The sequence below is a fragment of the Rattus rattus genome, chromosome 2 (assembly GCF_011064425.1).
Source record: "Rattus rattus isolate New Zealand chromosome 2, Rrattus_CSIRO_v1, whole genome shotgun sequence".
Classification (NCBI taxonomy): Eukaryota; Metazoa; Chordata; class Mammalia; order Rodentia; family Muridae; genus Rattus; species Rattus rattus.
In genome coordinates this window covers 78,742,754-78,768,056 of record NC_046155.1, presented here as the reverse complement: position 1 = coordinate 78,768,056, position 25,303 = coordinate 78,742,754, and the positions used below count along the sequence as shown (strand labels likewise).

General features: G+C 43.3%; 1 protein-coding gene across 5 annotated transcripts in view; it reads left to right on the top strand.

Annotated features, from left to right (window-relative positions):
- Positions 1–25,303, top strand: part of Tnrc6a (trinucleotide repeat containing adaptor 6A) — a 152,595-nt gene that overhangs the window by 66,065 nt on the left and 61,227 nt on the right. Inside the window, exons 1-2 of one of the 5 annotated variants that reach the window (XM_032892713.1) lie at positions 16,532–16,963; positions 17,291–17,338. The exons of the other annotated variants lie outside the window; for them this stretch is intronic. Coding sequence (XP_032748604.1) covers positions 16,959–16,963; positions 17,291–17,338 — 53 coding nt within the window. The 5' untranslated portion in view covers positions 16,532–16,958. Of the gene's footprint in view, positions 1–16,531; positions 16,964–17,290; positions 17,339–25,303 lie in introns of those variants that run through there. 5 annotated transcript variants of the gene reach the window in all.

Here is a 25,303-nt window from a genome sequence, read left to right as displayed (position 1 = left end):
TTGTGTGTGCACATGAGTGTGTGCATGCCACTGTATGTGGGTAGATGTCAGAGGACAGGTTTGGGGAGTTGGTTCTCTCCTTCCAACATTTTTCCATGGCTACAGCTCAAGTAACCAGAGCTCCCTGGGAGTCATCTTGCCAGCCCCACATTTCTTCTTCCTAATCTCCTTTCGCTCCTTTATTGGTAAACTTGTTTCTCTCTTTGTCTTTTTACACAGATTGGTGAGAAAGAGAAATTCTCATTGTTTAGGGTCTCATAGGGTGAAGTGTGGTCCACGAACGCACAGTAGCAGCACCTGGACCTTGCCTGAGCTGCAGCTTTGGGCCCGTCCCAGATCTCACACAGAACCCATATGCTCCTCCATGCCCTTGCAGTTCATCTAGGTGAGAAGGGAAGGAGGTTCAGAGGGTGGCTCAGCAGGAAACAGAGCTTGCTGTCAGGCATAAGTTTGGATCCCAGGACCCATGTTAAAAGCTCCTGGTGTAACCTGTCATCTCACACACATCTGCATGTGTGTGAGGGTCCCCTGGAGGCAGGCTGGACCAGCCACAGTAGCCAAATTAGAAATTCTCAGGTTCACTGAGAGACCTTGACTCAAAAACAGAGTTAGACAACCAAGGCTGTAAGGAGAAATCCTGTCTCCAAAACAAAACAAAACAACAACAATAATAATAAGGCATGGATATCCATAGTCTTAGTGGTTGTAAATGGTGGCTGAAGGCCATTTAACTGATAAAATGTCTGGACTCCCCCAGATTGGCTTGAGTAACATTTGTGGCACCATCAGCCACAATGGTTTGAAATCTGCCCAGTCTTATGTATTTGAACACTTGTGCCGTCCTGGTGGTGCTTTCTGGAGAGGCCATGGAAATTCTGGAGGCTAGCCCACTTATGGCCTGAGCTTCCTCTCTGCCACCACAGTGTGACTAGCTCCAAGCTTCCCTCCACACCACACCATTGAAGCTGCTGCAGCTTCTGTAATCACCTTGCTTTCCCCGACATCATTGGCTGGTATCCCTGAAATGGGAGTCAAAATAAACCCTCCCTCCTTTGAGTTGCTTGTGTCCCATATTTTGTTGCAGCAGTGGAAGCAGTAATGAGCGTAACTGGGTTAGCTCACCATAGCCAGCTGTAGAGCAGAAGGAACCAGTGGGGCAGCCAGGAGGAGCAGTGTGCGGAGGTTCCTATACAGTATTTACTATGTTCCAGGTGCCGTTAGGAGCACTGTGCCAGCCGCCTATTTATCTCCATGGCAACCGTATGACTCATTCCATAGATGAGTAAGCCAACGCACAGAAAGGGCAAGTTTCAGAGCTGATAAGCCGCAGAACCAAGACTAGAAGCCATACAGTCTCTGCAGAATCTGTGCTGTCTTCCTTGAGCTCACCTCAGTCTTTGGGGGCCAGTTTAAGAGAAACCATGGGCCAGTCAAGAATTCGCATTTCTGTTCCACCTAGGAGTCAGCGAGGCTTGGGGGTCGAGGGTTAAACATCCCTCACTTTAAAACCTCATCCCATCAACACCTGTTTGTTGAGTACATGGTGGGAATGTGCTGTGAACTGGGGTATACGTGAGCAAGAGCTTCCTTCTGCCTTCACAGACAAGGGGTGGGGTGGGGGCGGTGGGGGAGGCATCGCGAAGTGGGCAGGTAAAGAGTTTGTGCCGAATGTGTCCTAGGAGGAAGTATGCACAGTAGAGAAAATCCACGGGGCACAGACTAATGCTTCCGAGAAGAAGAAAGATTCTAGAAAAGACCAGAAGGGTAGCCAGGAGCATCCATTTTCCTCAGTGTGCCTCTGTGCTAGGAGCTTGAGAGGGAGGGCTAACACATACAGATGTTTGGAGATGGGCTAGAGAGTCCTGAAAACTATCCCTCCCACCTCTCCCCTCTCTCTCCTCCCTCCCCCTCTCTCCTTTCCTTTCTTTCCTTTCTTTCTTTCTTTCTTTTTTTTTTTTTTCCAAGACAGGGTTTGTCTGTGTGTAGCCTTGACTGTCTTGGAACTCGCTCTGTAGACCAAGAGGACCTGTAACTCACAGAGATCCACCTGCTTCTGCCTCCCAAGTGCTGGGATTAAAGGCCTGTGCTACCCCTGCCAGGCTGGGCTCTATTTCTTATAGCAGTCCCCAGGGGTGGGTTTTAGGATCTTGCATTTTGCAGATGAGGAAACTGGAAGCTCAGAGAGGTTTAGCAACCAGCCAGGAAGATCAGCAGCTGAAGCATGTTCTAAGTCCAGCTCTGAGGCAAAGGCGTGCTTGGTGTTCATTTCACATGCCATCCTGCCCCTTGCTGCCAGGCACCCTGTGCTCTCTGTGCCTAGATACTTGGCCCGGCAACAATGCCAGTGTTGGGTGGCAGCCACGGCCCTGAGAGTTTCTTTGCGTTCTCCTTTCTCTTGCTGTTCTGAGCTCCAGTTGGCCTGGACCTTCACAGTCAGGGGACTGTGGCTGTGCTCAGTAAATAGGTCCAGGATGAGTGGCTGCTCCCTTTGCCTAGCTGGCTGGCTTAAACCAATAAGAATCCAGAGCCCATCCCAAATCCCTGACCCTATTTTTCTCTATGTTGTCCCGCTATCATGGTAAACTTCTCAGCATAACTCCTAGTGGGTCCCCTACCACCCCTGGGCTAACAGATTTTCCTGGTGTTTTGTTTTGTTTTGTTGATCTTTCGCTGTCCTAGTGCGAGGAAATCGTGAGGTGTGCTGCAGGCACCTCGGGTAGAGAGCTAAGGAATGCATATGGTATAGAACCAGGGAGGTGGATTTGCAGCGGCCCTCACTAGAGAAGAACATTCAGTTCTGGGAGAAAGGATGCCAAAAGGCAGTCAGTCTAGAGGAGAGTGTCCAGAGAGTGAAAGGCTCAAGGCCAGAGTGAGTAACTCTGAAAGCATTTGGGGCTGTCTGGCCTGCCTCAGATGACTCAGGAGAAGATAGCTCAGGGACAGCTCTTGCTCGCTGGCCCCTGTACAATCTATTTCCTTGCTTGCAGCTGAGGCTCTGTCTCAGCCCTGCCCGACTCTCCTAACTTTCCTCTTTCAGTCCCAGGGCCCTGCTATCTCCTCTCTCATTTGACACTTTCTTTCTTATTGAAACAAATAAGAAGAAACAAATTGCTGTGTATGGAGTAATGGGTTTCTGAACAGCTCCTTCTGTTTATCTGTCCATCTCTTTGGGTTTACTCCAGAAGATGGCCTGTCTCCTACCTGCCCAACCCCCTGCCCCTCTGCTAGTTCTTTCCGCTCCCGAGAAGCACAAATCTTGAGCTGATGAGGGTTAGTGGGGAGTCAGAGTGCTGGCTGCTAGTCCTGATGACCAGAGTTCAAGCCTAAGGAACCTGTAGGGTAAAAAGAGAGAACCCGTCTCTCAAAAATGTCCTCTGATTTCTGCACGTGCACCCTGACACGTGTGTGCCCACATGCATGCGTACAAAGTAAAAAGAATCTGTAAAAATCATGTGAGAAGCTTCAATCTGTCCCCGTCCTTCAGTAAACAGACCCACTCCCACCCCTCTGCTACCCAGTTTCCTATGGTCCGGTAACGACAGCATGTGCGTGTGGTTTTGTTTTGAGACAGGTCTCACATGTAGCTCAGGCAGGCCTGAAACTTGAAATCCTTCTGCTTTAGGTTCTTGGATGCAGAGACTACCAGCATGACCATAATGCCTGCCTCCATTCAAGCAAACTTCCTGCCTTCTTTCCTACATGGCTCTATTAAACACTTCTGGTCACAGCAGAGTAGTCCAACGTTCCACTAAACGATGGCACAATGTTTGATTGCCATGTCCGGCAGTAGCTTTATTGAACTATAACACAATCCACAGACCCTAAAAATCTACACACTCAAAAGGGTGCGATGCCACAGGCTTGGGGATATTCACAGAATCATAAACAGAATTTGAGAACATTGTCGAGACTATCACTCCGTAATCTTCCAATCTCCTGCCCCAGTCTTAGGTGGCTGTTCATTTGTTTCCCGTTGCTCTGGATTTCTCTGTTCAGGACGGTCCATGTAAATGAAATCAAGCAATAACATGGGCTCCTTCCCGTCCAGCTTCTTTCACTTAGCAAAGTATCCCAAAGTTTCATCCTGACGATGGCATGCCCCAGCTGCCTACTCGTTTTTACCACAACCTTACTGAGCAGGATGTGCAGCTCCTACATTCATCTCTGCATTCCTCAGTTGATAGACGTTTGAATTATCTGTACTTCTGACTGCTAGAAAGTAATGTGCAATACACGTTTATGTGTAAGTGTTGGAGTGTGCATTTTCCTGTCCCTTAGGGAAACACCTAGTGTTGGTAGGTCCAACGAGAGTCTGGCTTTTTGCACCCTTGCCATTCCCGTGGGTAGGGCAGAAGGATTCCACTTTACCTACATTCTTGTCATCACTTGCTATCAACCGTCTTCTTGAGGACAGCCTTCCTAGTGGTGTAAAATGAAATCCCACCGTTGCTTTCGTCTGTGCTCACACAATGACTCTTATGCTTCCTGTCTTTGCCCGCTGTTACTTTTACACCTCCCATCCTAGCTCGAGATCCTGAGCGTCTTTGGATGTTCATTAGCCTATTGACATCGTCCTTGCTCGTGTGACTTAGGAGCTATGCGCCTGTCTGTTATGTGGTACGAGCTCCTCATTTACTTTCCGTCTGTAGCCCCTTGCTAGAAATATGGTGTGTGGATACTCTTCTCATAATAAAGTGCTTTCACTTGGTCAGTGTTTCCTTCGGTGCATCCACTGTCTGCTTTGGATGCTGTCCCTTTTCCCTTTTCATTGTTGTCGCTTGTGCTTTTTAGTGTCCTCGCTAAGGAATTACTGCGAAGCCTGGCATCATAAAGATTTATGAGCCTAAGACTGTAAAAATCTATGTTTTCTTCTGGGCGTTTTGTAGTTATTAGTGTTCATCTCTGATCCAGCTTGAATTAATGTGTATACATAATGTATGGGAGGAACAAACAACAAAAGGAAACAAAAACCATAGTTTGTCACGGGGACTGCCTTCATTCCTTTGCATTTGGATGGTATTTGCCCCAATGTTCCTTGTTTAAAAAAACAAAACAAAACAACCCCCCCACCACTCCTTTCCAGCTTCAAGGTGGTGACTCATGCCTTTAATTCCAGCACTGGGGAGGCAGAGGCAAACAGATCTCTGAGGCCAGGCTGAACTACATAGCTGGACGACATTCCAGGACAGCCATAGCTACACAAAAAAACCCTGTCTTAGAAGACAAAAAAAAAAAAAAAAAAAAAAATCCAAACAACAACACCTTTCCTTCCTCTGAATTGTTTTGACTTTCTTATTGTAATTAAATTGACTGTAAGTGTGAGATTGATCTTGGACCGGTCACCTCCATTCCTTTGATCTGTGTGGCCATTTTTTATGGCATTCTCAAACTGCTAAATTAATGTGCCCTCTTGGTAACCAGCAGTACAAGTCCTCCAACTTTATTACTGTGTGTATGAAAAAGAGAGAGGGAGAGAGAAGGAGAGAGAGAGGCAGAGGGGGAAGAGGGGAAAGAAGGGAAGGAGAGGGGGAAGAGGGGAAGGGAGGGGGAGGAGGGAGAGGGAAAAGGAGGGAGAGGGAGAGGAAGGGAGAGAGAGAGAGAGAGAGGGTGGGGAGGGCACACTCTGGGGATAGGACTCTTGGCCCTGTCACACTAATCAAGCTCTCTACCATGGAGCTGTACCCCCGACCACTAACTTTCTTTTTTACAAGATTACTTTGTCAATTCTGGCTCCATTGAATTTCTTCATCAATTTCAGATCAACTTGTTAATTTTTACAAAGAATCCCACTGTGATTCCGATACAGATGGAACCGAATTAAAAAAATTGTGGAGTTTTGCTGTCTGAACAACATACACGCATGTACATATTCATGTATGCCCACACACACATGAACATGAACATGTATTCATACATGCATACACAGAAAAATTCAAGAGAGAGAGTGAAGGACAAGGATCCCACAATCTCTTTCGAGGACACACCCCAGTGACCAGCAGACCTCCCAGGAAGCCCCACTTTTTAAAGTTTCTAATATCTAGGACTGGAAAGATGGCTCAGCTGTAAAGAGAGTGCCCTGCCCCTGCAGGAGACAGAGTCTGGGCTCCCACATCCATGATGGGTCCTAACCACCTGAAACTCCAGCTCTAAGGGATCTGACGAACTCCTCTGCCCTCCGTGAACACTTAACAATCCCATGTACACACCCACACCAGCACATACAGACATAAAAATAAGGTATGTGTGTTCATGCTTTTAGAGAAAGTTTCCACGGCTCAGTGGTACCAACCTGGAGAGTGATCCTTCAGGGGACGCTGAAGATCTAAACCACAGGACTGACTAAGACATGAGCAACAGCGCTGGGAACAGGAAGAAGACCTGAAGGGAGGCCTCCCCTGTGGTCTCGAGTTGGGGGAAAACTTTAGAAATGAGATCCCCAAACTCACACTAAAAAGAAGCAAGAGTGGACGCTTAAATTTAACATAGCTACAGGGTATTAAAGTATCTTAGGCCAAGGCAAATAACTCAGTGGTTAGCAACGTTGCATGTTTGGAGCGCAGTGCTACAGTACTTGCCTAACAGCTAGGGTTCAATCCCCAGCATAGTTATTTAAAAAGTTGAATTTCGTTTAAGATTACTTATAAAATAAAAGCGCTTTACAGTCCGTAACATAGACAAAGAGAGAACTGCTTTCATACACTAAGATCTTTCATAATTATAGAGAATAGACAGGAACTGTTCCTAAAGAAATCTAGATTATTTATACACGCACATACACATACACACTATAAGTTGAGGGGTAAGGAAATGGCTCACTAGGTAAAGAGCCTACTCATGATAGGCAAATGCTCTATCACTGGGCTACATCTTTACATCTCCAACCTTTAAAAAAAAACAACCTTCCCTAAGTTACTCACGCTGACCTTGAACATTCTTGGTTCCTCATAGCCATATCACAAGTAGTTAAGACTTCAGGTCCACTTCACCAGACCTGGCTTCGGTCTCCTTCAGCCAGCAACAGTTCCTTTATTTTCCTCTTGCTATTTAAAATCTTGGCACCCTAAAAGCCACCAGCTCGATCTTGGAAAGTTTAATGTGTGTGGGTTCTTCATGATCATGTTCAGATTATACATCTTGGGCAGAAAGACATGGAGTGATGCTACGTTTTTTCTCCTTGCATCCTCCCAGGGATGCTAGAGTCATGCGTGCTGGCCTCAGTGATGCTAACTTTGATCAGTTCATTGAGACGATATCCCCCCTCCCGCCTTTAGTTTATAAGCAATTTGTGGGAGGTATTTTAAAATTATGTAAACACCCTGTTTCTCATCAGAGTCTTTTGAAACAGCTTTATTGATTCACATATTTAAAACGCGCAATTTGATGAGTTTTGACATCTGCCTACAGCTGTGAAACCATCGCTACAATCACGATAGCAAACATATCTGTCGTCTCCCAACGTTTCCCCCGTTCTTGTCATCCTTCCCTCTCGTCTTTCCCCCGACTCTTCCAGTCTTCAGGCATCCATTGACAGCTTTTCTATCACTAAGAAATAGTTTATATTTTCTGGAACTTTATACGTTGAATCATCCGGTCTCTGTCATCTTCCTCAGGCCCTGCCACGTCCCCTTTCTATCAGTATGATAAACCCTGAAATTCCTCCATGCTGTGCCTGTCAACAGCCCACCTCTTGGCCAATGCCTACCGTCCTTTGATATGGAGAAATCACATTTTCTGTACCTTGATTGGGTTTAGTTGGATGAGTCATTCATTTTTTTTCTACTTTGTAAAAGGCAAAAATTTATTTCTCGTAGTTCTGGATCTTGGCAAGTTCAACATCAAAGTGATTGAATGTCTGGCGAGAGTTGCTATATCCTGGAACCAGGAAGCCATTGGAGCATTTTCCATCCTCATTCATTCAGAAAAAAAAAAAAAAAAAAAACAAAAAAACAAAAAACAAAACCCAACAGCACAATTCCAGGTTACCATCGATTTGCTGGGAAGTCTCCATGACAGGAACATGGCTATGGTTTTCTCAAACTGGAGGTGGGGGGGGTGGGGCGGGAGTGGGGGATGGGGGGATTACACTGTGTCTTCAAATATTTCATCTGTTCCTTTGTCCCTGAGTCTCCTCCCAACCACACATGTGATGTTCTTCCGCACGCAGTGCACCGGGGATCTTCTCTACTGTGTATTTTAAATTTCTTGTTACACTTACCTATTTACATATGCATTGTGAGTGACACTGTGTGCTCCATCCCTACCCGCCATGTGCCATAGTACATATGTGGAAGTCTAAGGACAACTTTCAGCTGACAGTCCTTGCCTTCTACTCTGAGGTCCCAGAGACCAAACCTGAGGTGTCAGGCTCTGTCTAATTATTAATAAAAATGTTTTTATTAATCTATTTATTTGCCTGCGGGGGGACGACACATGTCTCAGTACTCCTGTGGAGGTCAGAGGATAATCACCTGGGGCTGGGAGGTTGAGCTCAGGTCATCAGGCTTAGTGACAAGCGCGTTTATCTGCTGGGCCATCTTGCTGGTTCTATGTTATGATTTTTCCCTGGGCCAATGAGTATATTCTTCCCTGACTACCCACACTCTCTGTGAAGCCATATTATTCTTTGTTCTACACCTGAGTGGTTTTTAATCCCTGGTCTCAAGTAGTGTCATGACACGCATGTGTTACTTGGTTTTCAACAGGACCCTTACAGGCTCTGTGAGGTGTCTGTCTAACTCTCTCTTATCTGATACTCTAGTCCAGCAGTTCTCAACCTGTGGGTCACGACCTTGAGAGGAGTCAAACAACCCTTCCACAGGGTCCCTAAGACCCTTGGGAAACACAGAGGTTTACATTATGATTCATAACAGTAGCAATATTACTGATATGAAGTAGCAACGAAGATGATTTTTATGGTTGGAGTCACCACAATATGAGGAACTGTGTTATACTGTCGAGACATTAGGAAGGTTGAGAGCCACTGCTCTAACCTGGACTCTGGACTCAGAGGCCATTCTGTTTTTTTTAACTTGCTTTGGGAGAGAAGGGAAATATTATAGTTAATCCATCTTGGTTGGAATCATCAGACTTTCAATGAATGAATAGATTTTATGAATATATTTATCTATGTGTAGACATATAATTTCCCATTATGTTGCTATAAGCCCTTACAAGCATAGTGCATTTTAATGTTTAAATTACCTCCAACCTTGGTCAGAAGGCATAAGCATCATTAATATAAAATACTTAACGTGGGCATTTCTGGGCTGAAACCTGTAGACTGGGAACAGAGGAGGGTGGCCCGGATGACAAGACAAGGGGTGTTATTGGAGAAAGAAGGGAGCAATAACTGATTCCTTTGGCTGTAACTATTTGAGGGACCTAGTCAAAAGAGGGGGTACCTATTTGATCCTCACTAAAGCTGCGAAGATGCCTGGTGGGTCTGGTGGCAAGCTGGGGTGTTATTGAAAGAATTCTGTTGCATTTGTAACAGAAAGCAAATCAGTAGTTGAAGAGACCGAGACCGAGGGGAGTCTAGAGGAATCCTGTTCCTGCCAGAGGTCCTGATGGTGACAGACAGTTGCCTGGCAGAAGGATGATGTTCCTTAGCACACATTAAGGAAATGCCAGAGAAGGTGTGTGTGTGTGTGTGTGTGTGTGTGTGTGTGTGAGACATTTGTTCTTGTTTAGTCTACAGACACCTTCTGTTCAGTATTTAGGCCTCTCAAGCACTAGCTGGGGATTGGCGATATAGCAAACACAAGGGGGAATGAATGCTCTCCTGTCTGAGACTGGACATGTCAGTGGTGGCTGGATAAAATAAATTGACTTGTGAAAACTTGTGAGACTCCAATCCTGAATGCTCCAGGAGTCCTTTGCTCTCGCTCCAGTAATAGGGAACTAGAATGATGGCACATGACTATCCGGACTCGATTCATCTGTATTCTGATGAGGATCAGAGAATCTCAGGGAAGGTTTGCAAAGGAGGCAGGATTTGAACTCCACTCTGAAATAGAATTCATTAGGTAGACACAATGGGGAGGGAAGGTTTTCCATTTACATGGAACAGCATGTTCAAGTCACAGAGCTACTGCAAGACACAAGGAATTGGCTGTAGTTCAATGTCCCAGGATAATAAAATAGGGATTCTGAGACATGGGGCAGGGTAGACTACCATAGGCCTTTGATATTGTGTGAGGCGTTTCAGATGGCGTTCTATAGAATGCAACTACTCAAGAATTGTTAGCCTTCAAGTCATTCAAGAGCATTTAGTGGCAGTGGGAGCTCATTAGATTTACTTGCTAGAAAAACCACTTTGGCAGTGATGTGTATATTTAGAAGGAGTAGCTAGGCAGAGATGGGAAGGTATTTTGTTCATTAACAAGCATCACCAGGCATTCTGCTACATGTGGAGATGGAGGAATATGGCAGACAGGTGCCTTGCTCTCTCAACTTTTCAAAGATTCAGGAGATGCAGAGAATAAATAGACAGCAGTGATGTTTCATTACAAATGTGGTGAATGCTATGGGAAGTCCAGAATAGCTCAGAGTATGTGATTGGAAGCATCAAAGTCAGTAAAGGGACGTGAAGAGATAAAGAGAAGCTTGGTTTCCTGATCAGGAAGTCAGGAACCCTTTAGAGAATGAAGACTGAGCGCCTGAGGCAAGGTGAGCCAGGGAGGAGAAATAAAGTTAGGATCACAGCTATTAGGATGGAGAGGAGGAGGGAGGGAGGGAGGGAGGGAGGGTTGATAAAGATATTACACTTGGAGTCCAGAGCCCTCAATGCCTTTGTATTATTTTAAGATGGACAGTAAGATGATGATGATGATGATGATGGTGGTGGTGGTGGTGGTGATGGTGATGTTTTTATTTAAAGTAAGAGCATCCAGGCTGCTGTATGGAAATTGTCCCGACACACGGTAAACAGAGTGAGCATGCACACTGCTAGAAAGAGAGAAATCATGACCCTTCACCCACTTGGGAATGCAAGTGGGCACAGATTATTTTAGTAACATTCCCTTGTTTTTCATATCATTAAATATGCTTGTATTCTGGGATGCAGCAATTCTGTTCTGGAGGTATGCCGGTCTGCTTCCTTCTTGCCATAACGAACTCCTGAGGTAATCTACTTAGAATGAGAAAAAGGTTGTGTTGTTTGTTTTTCTCCAGTTCCCCATTATTGGACAGTTCGGCCCATGATCAGGTGACCCCAATTGCTTATGAGCTTGGGGTTCAGAGTACACTACTCTAGAAGTGCAAGGCAGCCAAGGAAAAGGAGCATAGGTTTCCAGTCCTTGTCAAGGGCACACCCTCAAAGACTTGAGATGATCTCACTAGGCCCTACTACCTAAAGACTCCATCACCTCCCAGTAATACCATGCAGGGGGAAAAAGGACATTTATAACCCAAACTATAGCACTAGGTATTTTTCCAAGAGAACAAAAACATGTACATATTGTTTTCCTGGGGAGGTGTGGATGAACTCATTCTAAATGGAGCATCTACCACAGACCAAATCGATAGTGTCACTGAAGGCCAACTAACAACCAAGGTGTTTACTTACAGCAACATGGGTGAGGAGTTATGGGAATGAGGGTAATTCAAAGGCAGCCTCATCACTAGAAAGCTCACCACAGCCCGGACCACTCAGGAAAGCTGTGCCCGCCCGGAAGCTCACATAATGACCACATGCAGCCCCTTTGGCTAGAAAGCCTGTTCTCCTCAGCAACTGTTGCTGGCAACCTTGGAGAGGAACATTGTGAATCAGACACTTCAGCTTTCCCCAAACTTGTAAGTGCTTCCTCCCATCTCCAGAAGGTAATGTTTCAGGTCAAGGAAATTGCCCCATAATTGTCCACCGAATAGTAATAATAGCCCCTCTCCCAACTAAAAGCAATAACTGATCAATGGGAAGTTGGGCAAACAAATTGTGGTATATCTATTCAATAAAATATTAGCTATAAAAGAAACAAATTTTGTGCATGCAACAACATGAAATGAATCTTAGACGCCAGACAGAAAAAGAGTATATACTGCGTGATTCCATTTGTATGAGCTTCTGTAATGAGTGTACTGATTCATGGTGATATAAAACTAGGTTTTTTTGGTGCCCAGCGAACATATGGGAGAGGACTGTAGAAAGAGACTGAGAAGAGGCACAAGGGAGTTTTCCTGAGTGAAAGAACTCTTTTATATTGATTGTGGTTGTGGCTATTACATGAGTATATCTGTCATAATGCATGAAGCTTTCACTATAGACTGGGGTGGGGTGGGGTGGGGTGGTGGTCATGTTTTGTGTAAAGTATGGCACCATAAGGAAAAAGAGAAAAAAGAGGAGCTGGGGGAAGGGACCCTAGGACTTTCGAGGTATGTTGGGGAGTATCAGTGAGAAAAGAAAGGAAGAAAAACCTCAGAAGACATTTCCAAAATAAAACGTCTTGCATCACATTGAGAGACAGGAGGAAAAGTTAAAACTATTCCTCAGCTCTCCAGTTGGAACAGCTTAGGGACTGGTCCTGTTACTACTGACCTGCCATTTGTCTCCATGACAACATGCTTTTTCTGCTAACCCCGTCCAATGTTGATGACTTCATCAATGTAGTATCAGACTTCCTTGAGGTGTACTCCTTGGCTCTTTTAGGATAGCATAGAAATGTTCATTAATGAAACATCCAGCTGGGATCCATGTCCTCAGCTTCAGTCAGCTGCACACAGAAAACATTTAGGACAACATTGCACTTGTGCTGGATGTCTACAGACTTTTAGTCATTATTTCCTTAGTGATACAGTTTAGTAACACTTTGTAGACATTTATCTCAGCACTCAGGAAGCAGAGGCAGGAGGATCTTGGTGAGTTGGAGGTCAGCCTTGTCTTCACAGAGAGTTCACATATGTAGTGAGACCCTTTCTAAAAACAAAAGCAAAACCCAAGCTATTTGAGTGTGACAGCTATTTCTGGTTGTCGACGGCCTGTGGAATGAACTGCAGTCCAGCAATGGAGGGCACACCTGTGATCCAGACCTTGAGGCTGGAGGACACAGGCTTCTGACCCGGATCGTGACATGGAGATCTTGAAGCATAGTGACCATGAAAAACTTAGGCCCAGGCAAGGTGGTACAGACTTAAATTTCAGGAGACCGAGGCAAGCAGATCTCTGAGTTCACGATCAGCCTGGGACAAAGCAAGTTCCAGATCCAGGTGTAGTGGTATGCCCCTTTAATCTGGGCCACACCTTCTGCTGGAGGCCTGCGTGAGGATGATTGAAGGTGGAAGGCTCTCTCTTCACCTGCTTGCATTTAATTGCCAGCAGATCTGTTGGAGCCTACCTCCTCAGGATTCCAGCTTACACAGAAGACCAGCTGGAACAACTAGCCTCGTGGACTGAGCAGCCTACTAGACTCATAGTCTACTAGACTTTTGGATTTCCCATTCACAGCTGCCCATCATTGGGTTCGTCAGACTACAGACTTTAAGCCATTACAATAAATCCCATTAATATATAGAACCATTGCATAAATTCTGTGACTCTAGAGAACCCTGACTAATACAATGAGTGAATTTTTATTTTCTGTTTGCTCAGAGCTTGACTTAGAATCGTTCTCTATTCTAGAACAATAGTCTGTGCAAAAAACTAACTATTGTTAGTTTTTGTGGTATAATTGACTTGACCCTGGTATGCCAGACTCTGTGTGGGACATAGACTCCTACATGCAGTCTTCTGAGCATTTATACACTGAACGGCATTGTTACTATCTCCTTTATAGTATATATGTGTGTGTATGTGCTTGTGTGTGTGTATATGTGTGTGTACATATATATTTGAAATGATTATATTTGGTAGATTAATTATATATAGTGGATTATATTATCAGTAATCACCATTTTGGGATGGCAAGGGGTTGTATAAATATACAAATGCGAGCACATGCACACACACACACACACACACACACACACTCTTAATCACTTATTACATGATTTTGGGGAAAATTAATCACACCTTTTGGCACAGGGGCTGGGTAATACCCTACCTCAGTGGGAGGTACAAAGACAACAATTAGTGTCTAATTAATATTTGTATAAAGTACTTAGAACAGTTTTGAATAGTACACAATAAGTACTAAAGAAATTTTAATTAAATGAAGTAAATACAGTCTTTCCAGGAAAGTGTCTACAAGTACATGTGTCCAAGTTCTTTCTATTTATTAATGTGGAGACATTCTAAAGTTTAAAAATAAAAGTTGGGGATATAGCTCAGGGGCATAGTGCTACTTAGCATCTATTTTTACTATATTCAGCATTGCAAAAATTATGTGTGTGAGTTTTTTTCCAGTGTATATGTTTGTGTACTACACACGTGCCTGGTGTCTAAGCAGGCCAGAAGGCATTGGCTATCCTGGGACTGGAGTTATAGAGTAAACCACCATGTGGGTGTAGGAAACTGAACTCAGGTTCTCTGGAAGAGCAGCCAATGTTTTTATAACTATAGAGCTCTTCGTTCCAGGCCCAACTGTGCTTTTTGATAAAGAGGAAAAATCCTTACCTTCCAAAATTATAATTTGTGAATTAGTCTAGTCACTTAACCTTCTTGGTAAGGCAAGGGAGAGAGAATGGAGAAGATGGGTGTTGAGGTAATCACAGGAACTGGCAGAAACAAAGGCAACAGGAAGGTCCTATCTCAGCTTGTCTTCTATTGTGATGAACACCATATTGACGAGCAGCTTGGGGAGGAGAGTTTATCAGCTTATGGTTTATAGTCCGCCATACAAGGAAATCAGAGCAGGAATTCCAGGAAGAACCTAGAGGCAGAAACTAAAGCAGAGACACAGAGGAGTATGCTATTTACTGGCTTGCTCACCATGACTTGTAGCATGCTTTCTCATACAACCTGGGATAGCCTGCCCAGGGTTGGTATTACCTCCAATGAGCTGGGCCCTTCTACATCAATTACTAATCAAGAAAATGCCTATAATGTTATCTATAGACAATTCTATGGGGGCATTTTCTCTATTGGAGTTCCTTTTCCCAGATGACTCCAGTTTGTATCAATTTAACAAAGAACCTAACTGGGATTTGGCCTATTTAAAATTGAAGGGCTCTTCTCTCTCTCTCTTCTCTCTCTCTCTCTCTCTCTCTCTCTCTCTCTCTCTCTCTCTCTGTCTCTGTGTGTGTGTATGTAGAGAGAGATAGATAGATAGATAGATAGATAGATAGATAGATAGATAGATAGATTGATATTGTAGAACGCTAGCACCCAGGAGACAGAAGCAGGCAGATTTCTGTGTTTGAGTCCAGTCTGGCCTACATAGAGAGTTCTAGGCTAGCCAAGACTATAGAGTAGACCCCATCTCAAAAACAAAAACAAAAACAAAAAAATTAAAATGTAAAAATTACTAGCATTTATTTAGTATTCTTCATTTTACAACTTGTAATTTTTTTCCAAAAATGTTTATAGGTTCATAAAATTAAGAACATTAAAAGAAGAAAAATGCAAAACAGAAGTTAACACGTTGGTTAGTTCCTTTCTGGGCATTCATCCATTCATTAACTTATTTACCACAACACACCTCTCAGAGCAGAACCAGACAATCACAGAGCTTGTTTCATAGGAGAGACTGGAGCAGGTTTAAACCAGTTAAAGGACTTAGAATAGAAAAGAGCAAAAGGAAGTAGTCTGCCGAGTGAGTTTGAGAAAGTAAAGGGGAGTAGATTTTAGGTAGAGGAGAAATTTTTTGCAAATTACAAGTAGCATTATATGCACTGAATATGTACATACCCATGTGCATTATAATAACTATGTCTTAATGTATTATATTGCTGCATCAACCTTTAGGTATGTATTTTACTGTTTACTTTCAGGTATGTGTCTACACTGTAATTTTAGAAAATAGTTGTAATAATTGTATTTTCATGTATTATATTGCTGTATCTTATCTACGTGTGGATTTACATATTTTATCTACAGAGATGTATCTTACAGTGTCCACAAATATAAGCATGTTTGGGTGTTCACATGTTTTTCTGAGAACTAGTATGGCATCTGCATTTTCATCTTTTATTGTAACCAAGACCCCAGGCACCGCAAGTAGTTGCGTTGAATGCCACCTCATAACGTTGGACTTCGTAGCTGGTTACAGTTAGTTTTTCAATCTTTTCAGTGCTTCGAGTTAATATCTCGATTGTGAAGTTCTTAAAAGTGATACCCCAAACGGTTATTTCTTGAGCAGAAATTCGTGCAAGTGGAATTGCTGAGTCAAGGGTGTGTAAAATTTTGAGGCACAAAATCGTTTCGAAGCCTCTGGTATTCATTCTTCACCTGAGAAGAGGCACAAATAGAGAGGTTAAATAATCTGGCTGAAGGTCAAAAGTAATTAGATGTGGGTGAATTTAAAAAACGGCGCGGGCTAGTCTGGCCGCGGCAGGGGTGGAATTTGCGGTTTGCTGGATTTTTTTTTTTTTTTTTTTTTTTAAAGGAGTGTTTCTGTAAGGGAGGGGCCGGGCAGAGGGGAAGGAAACTTGTGTCGCAGTAAAGAAGGAGGAGGGGATGGTCGGAGTCAAGCCCGAGACAGCCTCAGCGAGAAAGGCTGCGCCCCGCTCTTGCCAGGCCCCAAAGCCGCTCGTGGGGAATCTCGGAGTTCCCCGGCAGCTCCGGCAAGGTCCCGGCCGCGTCAGACAGTTGCCAAGTGCCTGCCTTGTCCAGTAGGCCTAGTTGCTAGGGCCTCCATCTTGGGGGCCCCTGGGGCCACGGCGCCCCCGGAAGGGGTTGCGAGTGGGGCATTCACTTCCGGTCTGGGGCCTGCGGCGGCAGCGGTGGCGGCGGCGGCGGCGGCGGCAGCGGGACGGTGTAGAAAATGGCGCTGGTGCAGCGGCTCGGGCCTGTCCCCGCGGCGCTGCGGAGGGCTTGAGGCTCGCGAGCCTCGTTCCCCGCGCCCCACGCGCTAGTGCACTTTACACACATGAGGTGAGAGGACCGGAGGGGAGGCTCACTCGGGGCCAGGAGCCAGCCTACAGCGCTGCCGCAGGACCCTTCGGGCTGATGGGCGGCGGCGCGGGGCAGTCCCCGAGGGCGCGGGCCTGGGCGGGAGTCACGGGCGGTCCGGGAAGCTTCGGTACCGCGCGGGTTACAGCTCTGGGCTCGGCCGCCCTGGGCTCGGCGGCCCGCAGCGCTGCAGCCCGCAGCCCCGCCCCTCCCCCACCGCGCGGGCGCTCTGCCGCAGCAGCTCCGTTTTCACGCGCATCCCCTCCCCCCGTTTTTTTTTTGTTTGTTTGTTTTTGTTTGCTATTTCAGAGAATTGGAAGCTAAAGCTACCAAAGACGTAGAGAGAAATCTTAGCAGGTAAGATGGGCGAGCCTTCAGTCTCCCGCCCCTTTATAATCGCGTGTTTCCACTCTGCTTCGCTCTTCCTGGGTTTACGGACCCCCCCACCTCCACTCCCACCCCATCCCCATCCCCACCCCCCAACCCCATGTCATTTGCTTTCGCACTCAGGGAACAGACATTCGGGAGAAACGGCCTCAGGGAATATTGCATGGGGGGGGGGAGCATTGCAGGGAGACGCGTAATTACGAGTGTGTTCGTTCTTAAAAAGAAAAGCAAAAGGCAGTTCTTGTAAACTTAGTTAAAGCATTCTCACCCTTTTAGAATTTAATTAGGGGACTTGTGCATTAATTACTATTGTAAATGGTTGCAGGCATTGTGTGACTCATGATTGAGGCGGCCCTTATGGCGGGCTGTCAAACTGTTTTGGCTTCCCCGTTATTACTTTGTAGCTAAATTGTTGCCTTTATAAAAAGATACTATGTGTTCGCATTTTTTTTCTTCCCTGTCTCTGCACATTGTAGTCAGGCGGATTCTGTTGCTTTGGAAACAGTTTTGTCCTTGAACTTCATGAAGTATAAACTGCGTTTTGTTTTCCTTTGAAACTACATTTTAGTCTATGTTCAGTGTGTGCTCTTTTTATCAGCTGGGAAAGTAATTAACAATTGTTCCCAGTAAGTGATTATCACTTCTGTTGGGCCTGAGTGCTTTTGCACTGGTAACTTAAGCATCAAATACTACCTCAAAAGAGAAGTGGGTTTTTTATTTGTTTGGTTGATTTTGTTTGTTTGTTTGTTTGTTTGTCCTCTACTCCCAAATAATGTGTTTCTGGAAGACGTTTAGTTTTATTGAGCCGTAATTACTTCAATATCATCGAACTGTACTATACTTAACTTGTTTTCAGATCCACATTTAAAACAGACTTTTCCTTTCCTATTTGCTTTTTTCTGTTGCATCAAATTTGACACTCAGAAACTTTGAGATTAATACATTAAACTTCATTTGTTTTAGGTCTTAATGTGGCTTACATTTGCTTATTGGAAGTTCTAGGCTTATGTTGGGGTTATTAGCACACTTGTAATTGTACAAGTATTTTTCGCCATGTAGAACTGTTCCAAATTTCTGGCTTTTGATTTTATAAATGTTAATCTGTTGGGGTGACTGTTCAAGAATCTGTTCTCTTGGCAAAGAAACAGTATTAGCTTACTCAGTAAGGGGTTTTCTGAAACTAAATAATTATGGAATCATTTAAAGGGACTTTAAGAGCTGATATCAGTGGCTAAATGTCAGCTGGATGTTTAAACAAGTTATGTTGTGAAAAGCAGGAAAGAAAGAATAAGATACATAACTGAACAAAGTAGATTGAATTATTGAGATGTAATTTTAGTAATAGTGTAGGTTTTAGATGTTTTTCTTGTTTCAATTTTTTGGGGGGGGGAATTAGGCCGCTGCACAGGTCTTGTTTCTGTGAGGGTACCTAGAATTTAGGTAAACATTGTAACACAAGCATGATTTTCCACTTCATTATGATTGGGCAGAATTCTTCTCTTGGCCTTGTTTGAATTCCAGCTCTGCCACTTAAAATGACCTTGACTCTTGGCAGGTCACTTAGCCTCCGTCTAATCTATGAAATAAGAGGCTGGGGCCATCTTAATTACAAAGGTCTGTTAGACCCCCTTGGGTTACATAAAAAGAGATCAAATGCTGTCAGTGTCCACAGAGGGCGTGTACAATCAGGTGGAGAAGCTATGATATGTACTTTAATAACGGTGATACAAGGTAGGTGATGTAAGGGTCAAAAGGCTATGACATTCTATTCTCCTGCTTGAGGCACTTCATAAGATCATTAGATATGAAAAAGAAAAATGTCTACATTTTAAGGCAGAGCATCCAGTGAGATGGGACCAGTTCTTTTTGTTTAAGGTTAAGGTGCTTTGAGTAGGGAGAAAGTTGATTAAATTAGATTAAATGGGTGCATGCTTCATTCTTCCCCAGTCTGAAAGTATCACTCTTTACCCATTACTACCCTCCCGGTCCTCAGGAAGTCATGGCTGGTAGTATTCACCCTAGTAAACTCTGAGCATTTTCTGGGAACCAGTAAGGGGAGAATGTTGGTAAACTTAACAACGTTTTTTCATCTGCCTGGTGTACCCATCTAAAGACTTTGTATACCTCCTTAGCCTTGAGTGTCTGGGGGAATTAGGTGTTCTAAATTCTTCTGCTTTGCATATAAGAGGTTTGAGGTATATACAGAGGTTAAAGGAACTACAGGAGGTCCTACCACTAGTAATTTCAGGAGCCATCAGCCTTCATGCTGTGGTTAAACTCTTTACGGAAGGTAAGGTGCTGCACTTTGAAAAACTGCAGAACTTCTTTTAGAAAACAGAACCTACAACTGTATACACTATGTTTATCTTGGAGTTTCTCACCATGGTCATATTTTGGACCAGCTAATTAATTGAGGACTGTCCTTTGTAGTGCAGGATGTCCAGTATCACCAGGAGTATTCCCTACTCATTGTTCATAATGATCAGAATGTTTGCAGATTCTGACAGGTCCATGGGGGATGATGGAAGGTAGGAATGGGGGACATCATTATTGGAGATCTTGGTTTGGGGTTTGAACATGAAAAGTCCTAAATATGTAAACGATTAATTCATACTAGCATCTTTTTGTAGCATGGAAGCCCAGCAACCCCTAGTATGTGTGTCTCTAGCTTAGAAGCTCTGTTCTGTGTGGGCCAGAGTAGGTTTGGCATTCTTCTTTCCTGTGGTAAGTGGCAAGTCCTTACCAAGACAGTGCCAGGTGTCAAGCAAAATGGCACTAGGGATAAATTTAGCTAGCTTTTATTAATTGCTGGCCTTTAGAATTGTCTCACTCTGTCAGTACCATGAACATTCAAAAGAGGGAGCTGTAATGTATAGATGAGGATGACTACTACCATTGGAGTGGAACTAAGGGAGAAAAGACTCAAAACCTAGTAAGCATACAGGAGTGGTGTGTAGTAGAAATAACAAACAGTTAATCAGACTGTCTTAAGACATGTGGTGTGGAGCCTTTTACTGTAAGGCTGAAAACTTATACATAGTTTTTAGGTGGTCTAAGGAGCCACTGTCTACCTTCTGGTAGAAATCAATGTGAGGAAACTCTTTACGGCTGGAAATTATGGCCAGGTGTAATTATTGGCAGTAATTCTCTAGCTGAGAGCTGGTGAGGATTTGCATGAAAGTGGTGGTAGAGGAAAGTTAAGTATGAGTGGATCCTGGGATTTTAAAGTAGGTTAGTTGTGAGAGGAGTTCACATAGCTAGGATTCTCCATTTAGGATAAAGGAGAGATTGACCCAGCCCCAGAGTAAAATAGAAGTTTATATGAGGAGAAACAATATTAGTTAAAATTACCAGTTTAGAGGGGAAACAGAAACCTTCCATTAACTAGTGCAATTTAGTTGATAAAAAACAATTTTTAAAAAATAAAATTTTGTGTGTGTGAGTGTTTTGCCTGCATGGATATCTGTGCACACATCAGTACCTAGTACTAAAAAGGCAGAAGAGGGCATTAGATCCTTTGGAAGTGGTGTTATAGGTTGTTTAAACTGACATGTGGGTACTGGAATTTGAACTAGGATCCTCCAGAAAAGCAGCCAATGCTCTTTTTTTTTTTAAGATTTATTTATTTATTATATATAAGTACACTGTAGCTGTCTTCAGATACACCAGAAGAGGGCATCAGATCTCTTTACAGATGGTTGTGAGCCACCATGTGGTTGCTGGGAATTGAACTCATGACCTCTGGAAGAGCGGTCGGGTGCTCTTAACCGCTGAGCCATCTCTCCAGCCCCAGCCAATGCTCTTAACTGCAGACCCATCCCTCTAGTCTCCAACTGTTGTTATTTTTGAAAGTATTTTTGGAGGCTAAATTACAGAATTATTGGATATTCAGAGCTGGACCTTAATGTAGATATCAGCTGGTATCATTTTTTTCAAATGAGAAAATTCTGATTGAGAGACAGTCTTCAAATGAGAACTGGGATTCCAACAGGCCATCTTTAATTGTAGTGTTTTCACTACCCATTAGATAAGATATAGCATGTTTCTGCCTTCTTTTTTTTTTTTTTCTTTTTTTTTTTTCTGGAGCTGGGGACTGAACCCAGGGCCTTGCGCTTGCTAGGCAAGCTCTCTACCACTGAGCCAAATCCCCAACCCCATGTTTCTGTTTTCTTTCCAAAAACAACAGTGATGTCAGTTATTTCATGTGCATTCTATTGATTCCTATGATTTAGGTGTATTGTGTAAGTAGAAGTTGACATAATTTGTGATACTGATCCCAGCCCCCAAACCAACCGTTAAATGCCATTGTATTAAAGATGCTGTAAACCATATAGCATCTAATGTGGCAAACTTGGGTTCGAATCATGAATATCTGGAACAGGTGATGTCACAGGAAACCCAGGACAACAGGAGTGGCCGGGGTGCACATCTCTAGATGAGGTTGTCTGTCCTTGCCATCATCCTCATTTTATTAGGCTTTTCTTTATGTTGCTTCCTCTGATGTGGCTTGTAGGCCAGGCTGCTTTCCAGCTTAATTCAGAGATTACATGGCAAATTAGTTGCTAGAATGAATGAATACAGACTATAAACTTAATTTAAAACTGAGAATACTCTGAAAATTTTGTATATAAACATCATAAAAATAGTTTATAATGTGTTAAATTTTGGCATATCAAATATATCTGAAAGTATAATTTGAAAGACAAAGTCTTTTATAGTTTCATTTTATGACAACCCCAGAAATATTGCCCATACAAAAATGGGGTATGTTACATATATTCCATTCAGTCTGAATAATCTCACTCCAAGACAAGTCCCCTTCTATTTTTCATTTAAGGGCTGGAGAGATGAGTAGGCAGTTAAGAGCTCTTGTTGCTCTTGCAGAGGACCCACGTTCCATTCAAGTGCAATTCTTAGCACCCACATTGGCTGGCTCCCAACCAGTTGTAACTCCAGTTGTCGGGGATTTGATACCCTCTTCTAGACTCCATGGGTACTTGCACTCACACGTGCACATACAAACAGAATTGAAAATAAAGTTACAAAAATCTAATCTTGAGCAAAGCATCAAAGCTAACGTAACACTGCATCTCAAGATTATTTTACCATGTTTGTTTTTGCCATGTTTGTTTTGTCATTTATACCCAAACCCCAAATACCAAAGTGTGTTCATACAGTAAAGAGCCTCTGTGCACAACAGTCAATGACAAAACATGGAGTATTTAGCTTCACCCTAAAGTTTGGTCCATATTTACTTATTTTCAATTGTCCTGGTGGGTTTTCTTTTCACCATTCCTTGATCCAAGGTTGCATTAACTGTCTTGTTTCTGAAGCTTCCTCCCTGCCTCATTCATAATAGTGTAATTTTTTGACAAGTTGTTTTACAGACTTCAATTTGCGTTTGTTTGGTTGCTTCTGAATGACTAGATTGAGGTTTAATCTTTGTGGCTAAGGTGTCCCACCAGTAGTGATATGTGTGTTCTGAGCAAATCCCCCCCAGGTGTTTTCCTTGACCTGGACTCCAGAGAAAGACAATTCTCTGAAGAATTATTTAGCACTTGCACCTTGATGCTGGCCTAGTTAGTGTTCCTTTCATCTTAGGAAATGCTGCATAGTTTAAAATGAAACTCAAAGTGTTAAATTTACAAAAATTGCAAGTGATTGCTTTTTTTTTTTTTTTTTTTTTTTTTTTTCGGAGCTGGGGACTGAACCCAGGGCCTTGTGCTTCTAGGCAAGCGCTCTACCACTGAGCTAAATCCCCAACCCCGATTGCTACCTTTTAAAGAGTTATTTGGAAGATAGCTTCCTTATTGGTGGACATAAAAGTTGTTTTTAACTTTGATTGGTGATGCTCAAATAAACTTGGTAAGAAAATGAAACATTAGTTATGTTTGTAATTTGTATTCTGGTTTTGTTTGTTTTGCTTTTGAGACATTCTTACCAGGAAGCTCAGCTTGATTTGGGATTCTCCTGCCTTAAACTTCCCAGTTCAGAGATTATGGATCTGTGCCACCATGCCTGGTATTTAAGCTAGTTTGGTATTGTTGTCCTAGACAAGTCAATTATGCTGAGTGTACAAGGGACCACAGGTGAAAAGAAGTACTTTGAAACATTGATTATGTGTTTGAACAAAACAAAGCAAAAAGTAAACAAAAAATCCAGAACCTAACAAGATATGGTATTTATCAGTCTTTCAAAGATTTGGTGTGCATTAGAGTGTCTGTCAGAAGAGTTAAACTGAGATTGAAGAGAGTAAAATGTAACTGAGGCAGGCTTTCTTTTAGTCTTAAAAGGAGGTCCGGGCTGGAGAGATGGCTCAGAGGTTAAGAGCACTGTCTGCTCTTCCAGAGGACCTGAGTTCAATTCCCAGCAACCACATGGTGGCTCACAACCATCTGTATTGAGATCTGATGCCCTCTTCTGGACTGCAGGCATACATGCAGGCAGAAAGCTGTATGATGTATACATAATAAATAAGTATTTAAAAAAAAAAAGGAGGTCCAAGAACATAACTATAGTTATGTCTTACTTTAAGCATCTTTTACAGCCCCGTTGTTGAGTTGGCTAGGCATCAGAAATCCTAGCATTTCCTTTCTTGTAACCAGGGAGAAGCATTTTGCATTTCAGCAGTAAGGCAGTAATGTTAGGTCACAATGACTCAGCTTCCCATTTTAAAGGAATGTTCAAAACAGATTGAAACGAGAAGAATTTTATACTTTGAACCTTAAAAGATATTTTCTGCAAACAGCAATTGATTGGATTTTGTATAACAACAACCAAGACTGAGCCAGCTCGCTTGTTTTGCTGTTCTTCCTAGTGAATCGTAGTCTGATAGCATTTACTAGTGCTGCAGTGATCCTGGATGTGTTTTCTATTGATGACATCTTTCGCCCCTTCTTTCTCCTGTGTCTCTATCCCCCAAGAAACACATCTGTGAGCTAGTGGAAGGAAAGCTGGTTGCCTAAATATACACCAGTCTTAAAAGCATTCTAGCATTGCTTTACCTGTTGTTAACTGCTCAAAGGCAAGAGAAATGCATTCTCACTGAATCCTCAAGTAGGTGTGAGACATGTACATGAGGCTTAGTGGGAATGTGGCAGGTTGCTTGTTTATGTGGCTCTTTTGGGTCCCATCTCCAGTGCGGTACACCTGTACCTCAGCTTTTCTGAGGTAGAGGCAATGGGGACCCAAATTCAGGGTTATCTTTAGCTACATAGCAGGTTCAAGGCCACCTGCTTGATGGGACCTGGTCACAAACAAAGTATAAAAATGGAAAGGGACATAGGAATATTCTTTGCATTCCTGTAGGTTAGCATTTCAGAAACTTGTAGTTCCTCAGTGACTATGAAACCAGAGCTTAAATTCCTGTTGAGTACTATTTGATCTATCCTCAAATTCCTCAGAAGGTCCTCCCCCATCACAAAGACCCTACCGATTGCCCTTGAACTCTGAGTTTGCAGCCTGAGTGCTAAGACCGTGGGCACAGATTCAGCTTTTTAGTGATGTCTCTACTAAGATTAAATTTCTATGCATGTATGAAGTGTGTGGCCTATACATTCACCACTTCTGTGATTTCAGAGGAGTTTACACTTATACTCCCTGCTCCAAACACCAAATATTTAGCAGTCACTCCTCATTTAGCCTGCCTTCCAGCTCCTGCCATTCATGGGCGGATTTTCTGTTCTGGGCATTTCATAAATATGGAATCCTACAATAGAATTCTTTAGTGTTTGTGTCTATCTTAGTGTATTTCCAAGCGTTACTTGTATTGATTCATTGTCAGCACTTCATTTCTTTTAATGGGTGAAAGATACCATCCCACTTTGCACATTTGCCATCTTGTATTTGCATAAATATGTGTTTGTTTGTTTGTTTGTCTGTATTGCCAGGAATTGAACCCAGGGCTTCAAATGCCAAGCGTATGCTGCACTACTA